We start from the raw sequence: 7,061 nt of genomic DNA, 5'->3' as shown, positions 1-7,061 counted from the left end.
GTTGGATGTAAAATGGCCGTAGGCACTGTTTATTGCGGTTTAATTTAATTAAATAATTAATCTTTATTATAAAACTTTGATCATTAAATCGGAAATCATATAACCAAATAAAACTCCAAACAGTATAACAATAAATATTCCAAATAAATATTCAAAAATACAGTCTTTAGACTAGTATTATACCAAGTAATCCAAGTCAAACTAGTCAACCCACAATCGTGGGCGACTTTAACCGCCAATAAAGTCAATCAGCCTACGACAGTTCCTGAACAAAAGGGAGGGCGGGTGGGTGCTCCCAGCTTGCCTGACTGGAAACTGAGGAGATACACAGAGTGTCAGAGATGTCTTGACAGGACCCCCTCTGTGATTGGCCGGACAAATCTTGGCTCCAAGTGACAGCTGCCAATCACAGAGAGTTCCTCTGGGCATCCGCACAGCAACTGCATTCCTCACAGGCTTCCTAGGGACAGCCCATCACCTGAAAGAGAAGAAAGGCACAGCCAGCATCAAACAGAAAAAACACTTTAACCCTATGAGTAACACTAATCCTGTCAGTAGTATATAACTATCCCTACCTGTGCAACCTTCATTAGCTATGTATATAGATCCTACCAGCAACTTACTAACTAACATGTAAACCTATAGGGAGACCCTAAACTGTCTGCCCCCCAAATTCCCAAGAGGCCTGCGTTTTATACTGACACTATGGCCTTCCATGGGAATTTAAGTGGTACATACATGGTTAACCATAAAATCATAATAAGGAAAAAACAAACACCAGGTTGGATGTAAAATGGCCGTAGGCACTGTTTATTGCGGTTTAATTTAATTAAATAATTAATCTTTATTATAAAACTTTGATCATTAAATCGGAAATCATATAACCAAATAAAACTCCAAACAGTATAACAATAAATATTCCAAATAAATATTCAAAAATACAGTCTTTAGACTAGTATTATACCAAGTAATCCAAGTCAAACTAGTCAACCCACAATCGTGGGCGACTTTAACCGCCACACGCCAGGCTAAGGCCTGGCACCACCGCCCACGGCCCTCTCAACCATGCTTTGCATGTCCATATTAAAAATGTCCAGTCCTATTGGGGACAAATGAACAAGGTCCCGGCGGTACAAGCCTGGGACGTCTCCCTCTAACTCGGTGTGGCGAAAAGTGAAACCGCCCACCGATGGCATAAATTTGCTCATCGCAAAATTCACTCGTTTACGGATTTTCTCCAGGAATCTGCGGGAACCCTTTAACCACAGATAGCGTTGCACCATTTCCGAGAAAACTAAAATTGTGTGGGGAAAGGAATCGTGTATCTGTTGGAAGTCTTGACGCATCTGTGACATAAGGTCAAGCGTCCCGACCCTGCCCAAATCGTTACCCCCTAGGTGCACAATTAGAATATCAGGTACCGGCCAGGAATCTAACAAGGATAATATTTTTGGGACAAATGAAGCCCAACGCATTCCCCTACCACCCTTCCAATAAATATGGTAATCATCCACATTGAGATCCAACTGCTCAGAATAAGGCCTTTCCTTTGCCCTCATCCGGGCCCAGAAGATGAACGAGTGTCCAACTATCCAGACCACCCTTTTGAGACCTGAAAAATAAAACATTAGTAACAGGATAAAGCAGGGCGGATATATAATTTGTACCTCCTAGACTCCCACCTGCCAATGCGTTTAATTACAGATTCTGCTAAACCAAGTCTGGCGGCCTCAGTAGCCGCACCAATCCTAAAAGAATGGCTAGAGAATTTTAAGGCTTTCAGCCCGAGAACACTGAGGGATTTGCTCAAAACTGACCTGAACTGAAACATGGACAGTGGGGCACCGTCGGCATGCGCAAGGAATGATAAAGAGGGAGCCCGCAGCTGCAAAAAAATTGGAAATTGTATAACAGGGGCATGACAAACCATCCAATTTGTAAAGTGAGAGCCACGCCCCCCTACCGAATCTGTCTGTTTTGGATTTCCTAATAAAAATTTTGACTGAGTCACTAGTCAAGACCACATCCTGGTGGCCCAAACCTGTGTGAACCAGTTTTGATCTAGACACCAACTCCGAAATGCGCAATGCGCCAAAAAACGCTAGCGTAAAGGCTGCGCGGAACAAGCGAACTTCGTACTCCGAAGAACAAATCATTGGCAAAACACGTAGCAAGTCACCCAGGAGCTCAAAAGTGATTGGGCGCCTGCCGTCTGGGACGGCAGAGGCAGACTTAAGGCCCTTAATAAGCTGTTTCACTATAAAATAATTAGCGCATGGGGTAGAATTATGTAAACGACGGAAAAAGGAAATACCTGCCAAAACACGCTGGAGTGAGGATACCGACGAACCCTCAGAGAGCTTAGCGCAAATGAAAGATAAAAACAGTACTACTTCACTTGCTAAAGGTGATATACCACCAGCATTTGCGTAAGCACACCAATCAGCCCATGCAGCTGAGTACTCAGCCCATGTTCTGGCTGACAGTGACTGGCGTATTGCCGATGATACTAGTTCCCGATTAACTTCCATAGATGGGCCGGACAGGGGACACCCTCTTGGATCGCAGATGGCGCCAGCTCTCTGAATAACGCAAATTGCTGTCGGGATAAAGCATCTGCGATCAGATTCAATTTGCCCGGCAGATGAACCGCCTTCAACCATATGTTAAACCGTAAACATAATAGTACCAATTGTCTAAGGATTTGCAAAACAGGCAAAGATTTTGAAGTTAGGGTATTTACGGCAAAAACCACTCCCCTGTTATCAGATTGCAATAGTATGCGCTTATTAGCGCAACTATGGCCCCAAATGGCTATTGAAACCAAAACTGGGAACAATTCCAGTAGTACAATGTTTCTACTGTAACCGAGGGTGAACCAATCCTCGGGCCATTTTTCAGCACTCCATTGACCCTGGAAATAAGCACCATAGCCAATTGACCCAGCTGCGTCTGTGTACAAGTCCATGTCAACGTCTTTAACGAAATCCTCCTGCCACATAGACCGCCCGTTAAAATTAACAAGGAAGCCATACCAGACCAAAAAATCTTCTTTTACCGGTCTAGTCAATCTTACATGCCATGTAGGATTCTTTAGGCCCGATAATAAGCGCGCAGTACGACGAGAGAAAACCCTCCCCATGGGCATGATTCTACTTGCGAACGCCAAACGACCCAGGAGTTCCTGCAGCTCCTTAACTGTCGCTTTATGCTTGCTCAATAATTTATTGAGCCGCTCCTTCAGATTCACAATTTTTTCCATAGGGAGACGAAACTCCATCCGTACCGTATCTATGGTGATACCGAGAAAAATCAGTTCCGTCATTGGCAGAACAGATTTCTCTTCCGCTAAAGGTACACCTAGAGTATCCGTAACTCGCCGAAAAACGTTAAACAAATTAAAGGCTGCATCAGAATTTGGAGGACCGACGAAAATAAAGTCGTCAAGGTAGTGCAAAACACGGCCCGCTCGACATTCACTCTGTACAGCCCATTCCAGAAAAGTGGCAAAAATCTCGAAGTAGCAGCATGAAAGTGAACAGCCCATGGGGAGACACATGTCGAAATAAAACTTGTTCTCAAATTGAAATCCCAGGGAATTATAGGCCCCAGGCCAAATTGGCAGTAAGCGGAAAGCCGACTTAATGTCCGCCTTGGCCAGTAAGGCTCCTCGACCAAATAGTCTGATCACAGACACAGCCTGGTCAAATGACAAGTAAGATACGGAGCACATAGCGGAATCAATTGAATCATTCAGAGAGCCACCCTTGGGGAAAGACAGATGATGAATTAGGCGCCACTCGCCTGGATCTTTTTTTGGCACAATCCCCAAGGGGGACACCCTAAAGTCCTTGAATGGGGGAGAGAGGAAAGGGCCGGCAACTCTGCCGGCCCGCACCTCTTTTTCAATTTTCTCTCTAACAATGACAGGCTCTTTGTACACAGATTTTAAGTTGTCAGCCCACAGGCAACCCGAACCAGCAAAAGGTGGAAGAAAGAAACCGTGGGTAAAACCGCCAATCAAAAATTCGCTAATCTCCGGATTTGGAAAGTGTTTTAGGTATTGAGTGAGGTTTTGAACCCTCACTGGCGTCCGCGCTGCGCAGAAAGGACTCCTTCGTGGAACCCTGTATAGCCGACGATGCTTTCTTGAAGCAGCGGATCGCCGCATGGAGACCTCCGCAGTGCGCACACTCGTGCCTATAACGGCAATTCGGTGTAAATCTGCATTGCGATTCGTTAAACGCATGACATATACCTTTTTTGAAAGGGACGGCGCCCGAGGTGGCGGGGACAGCTGGTCTGGGTTTCTGGGGCTGCTGTGGAATCATCAGACGGATCCACAGTTCCACATCTTTGGTTCCCCATAGCAGCGTGGGGTATATTGCCCTTTTTTGGCGAAATGCCTCATCATAGAGGAACCATGCTATTCCACCATACTGACGCTGAGCATCAAAAACCGTGTCAATATGTTGGAGCAAACCTAGCGCCACACTCTGATCCCTCTCGACAATAACACCAGCGAAAATCAGGAAAGCCTGCAACTAGTTGTTAAAATTTCTGGTCACAGGCCTCCTCCGATCTTCCTCCTCCTTGTGGTCTTTCAGGTACTCCTTATGGAAAGGAAGCAGTGAGAGGACATCCACATATTCCCCACGCCAGATTTTTTCTTTAACAGCTTGAGGTAAGTGAAAGCCAAGCGGGGAAGAGGGACAAGGCATAACTCCCTTATAAGACGTTTCGGGTACACCGGCCCTTGATGCAGGAAGCAATGCAACCGAATCAGAAAGGGAGTTAAGCCCTCCCGAAGCATTAGGTAGGTTAAATGAGTGTGACCCTGGAACAACAGTGTTAACAGAGTCAGGAAAAGGATTAGCAACAACAGTTGCAGAATTAGTTACACTGATAGGAGCAGAAATGTTAGATACAGAATTACAAGGATTGCCTTCAACCGCATTTAAACCCTGTGACGAGGGTACCCATACTGTCGCAGGTGAAGCAATTTGGCTAGGAGCAGGCATTCTCTCCACCACCTGCTGCATACATTGTAATAAAACATTCATACGATGCATTAAACCCTCCCCAATATTCCCCAAATTCTCACCCGGTCTGGGAGCAGGGATTCCTTGGACAGGTTCCTCAGCTTCCCCATCCGATGAATCAGAGGCTGGATCCGCAGTGAAGTCCCCTGCGACCCTTGGCTGGACCTGTAGAGGAGGCTGGTCCTGTGGATGAGGCTGACTCAGAAGCGGAGGGGCCCCCAGGAGTGGATGCTGGCTGGGCAGGATGGGCAGGCCCGGAGGTGGAGGCTGCGCATAGAGGGAGGGCTGGCCCTGCATCACATGCTGTGGAAAGGGTACCTGGCAGGCCGGTCCTGGAAGGAAGGAGGCAGCTGGCGCGGAACCGGATGTGGAGGGCAGGGAGGCCGTAGATGGTCCAGACGCTTGGTGGCCGGCAGGAAAGGAAGAAGCGGAGGAGGAAGGAGCCGCATCGGCGGCAGCAGATGAAGATGGGTTCCGGGCAGCAGAATCCGCAGGGCGCCCTGGAACGCAGCTAGGCCCTGACTGATCGGCAAGATGGCCGCCGGGCTTCTTTCCAGTGGTGTGGAGGTGACGACTTCCGCCCTTAGATGCCCGCACACTTCCGCCCACAGCAGAGCGACTTCCTGTGCTCTTCAAAAGCGGCCCCCGGGAATCCGGAGAGTAGGGGCGCCTGGGCTTTTTGGGCCTCTTCGCCGGCGGCGCTAAGGAAAGGTCCGCGCCCGCTCCGGCAATAACAGAAAGGTGGTCCGGGTCCCTGGATTTCTTGGTGCGGCTCCTGGACTCCCGCACAGACGATCCGGGCGCAGCGGAGGCGGCAGCAGAGGTGGAGGGGATCGCCGGAGGCAGCTGAACATCCAGGGGGACCAGGTCAGTAGGCATTTGAGGTAGCTGCACAGCGGGCAGAGGTTGCTGGTTAGGCAGGGGGGCAGGAGGAACAGAAATAGAGTCCAGAAACCTGCGGAGCGTGTCTTCGCCCCCTTCAGACCCCGCAACAGCTGCCACTCTCATCCAGATTTGATCCATGGCAGCAGAATAGAAAAGAAGGAGGGATGAAAAAGGGAGGAAAAATAACAAGAAAAGAAATAAAGAAAGAGAGAATTTTTTTTTTTTTTTTTTTGAAAATAAATGAAAGGAAAGAATAAATAAAGATAAAAGAATAAGAGATAAAGTAAAATAAAGGAAAAGTAATCAGAATTCCGTCAGAAACTATCAGTGAGAGGAACAGCTAATGACAGCTCCTGCTCCCAGCTTGCCTGACTGGAAACTGAGGAGATACACAGAGTGTCAGAGATGTCTTGACAGGACCCCCTCTGTGATTGGCCGGACAAATCTTGGCTCCAAGTGACAGCTGCCAATCACAGAGAGTTCCTCTGGGCATCCGCACAGCAACTGCATTCCTCACAGGCTTCCTAGGGACAGCCCATCACCTGAAAGAGAAGAAAGGCACAGCCAGCATCAAACAGAAAAAACACTTTAACCCTATGAGTAACACTAATCCTGTCAGTAGTATATAACTATCCCTACCTGTGCAACCTTCATTAGCTATGTATATAGATCCTACCAGCAACTTACTAACTAACATGTAAACCTATAGGGAGACCCTAAACTGTCTGCCCCCCAAATTCCCAAGAGGCCTGCGTTTTATACTGACACTATGGCCTTCCAGAGATGTCCACTCTAAGCTACCTCATTTTTTATAATAATCATCCTCCCTAATATCAGTGGGAAGGTAGAAGTGTATTATGAAAATAATCTTTAAACCCTTGGATGCCAATCTGCCTAGTTGGTATATTCAATGCAGGGGCAAACGCAGGATTTTTAAGGGGGGGGGGGGGTTCCTGAAAGGTCCAGAAGCACGTATGTCCCCGAGTGCTTCCGAATACAGGTGGCTCCATACTGCCCATGCAGAAAAGTGCGCTGGCGTATTACGGAGTTGCCTATCTTTGGAAGTACTCAAGGACACGAGTGTTTCTGAGGGCTTCTGGTAGCAGCAAATTTGAACGGGGTACAGCGCTGGAA

General features: G+C 47.6%; 1 protein-coding gene across 1 annotated transcript; it reads right to left on the bottom strand.

Moving 5' to 3' along the window:
• Window positions 1–6,288, bottom strand: LOC137524354 (uncharacterized). Its single transcript, XM_068244117.1, has 2 exons — window positions 5,105–6,288; window positions 1–1,612 (listed from the first exon to the last, which is right to left on the bottom strand). Exons 1-2 carry the CDS (start codon window positions 6,063–6,065, stop codon window positions 1,029–1,031), a joined length of 1,545 nt encoding a protein of 514 aa, XP_068100218.1. The 5' UTR covers window positions 6,066–6,288; the 3' UTR covers window positions 1–1,028.
• Window positions 6,289–7,061: the final 773 nt, after the last annotated feature.

Source organism: Hyperolius riggenbachi, chromosome 7, assembly GCF_040937935.1.
Source record: "Hyperolius riggenbachi isolate aHypRig1 chromosome 7, aHypRig1.pri, whole genome shotgun sequence".
NCBI lineage: Eukaryota > Metazoa > Chordata > Amphibia > Anura > Hyperoliidae > Hyperolius > Hyperolius riggenbachi.
Note: the sequence above shows the minus strand (reverse complement) of the source record. Positions and strands in the feature narration are given on the sequence as shown.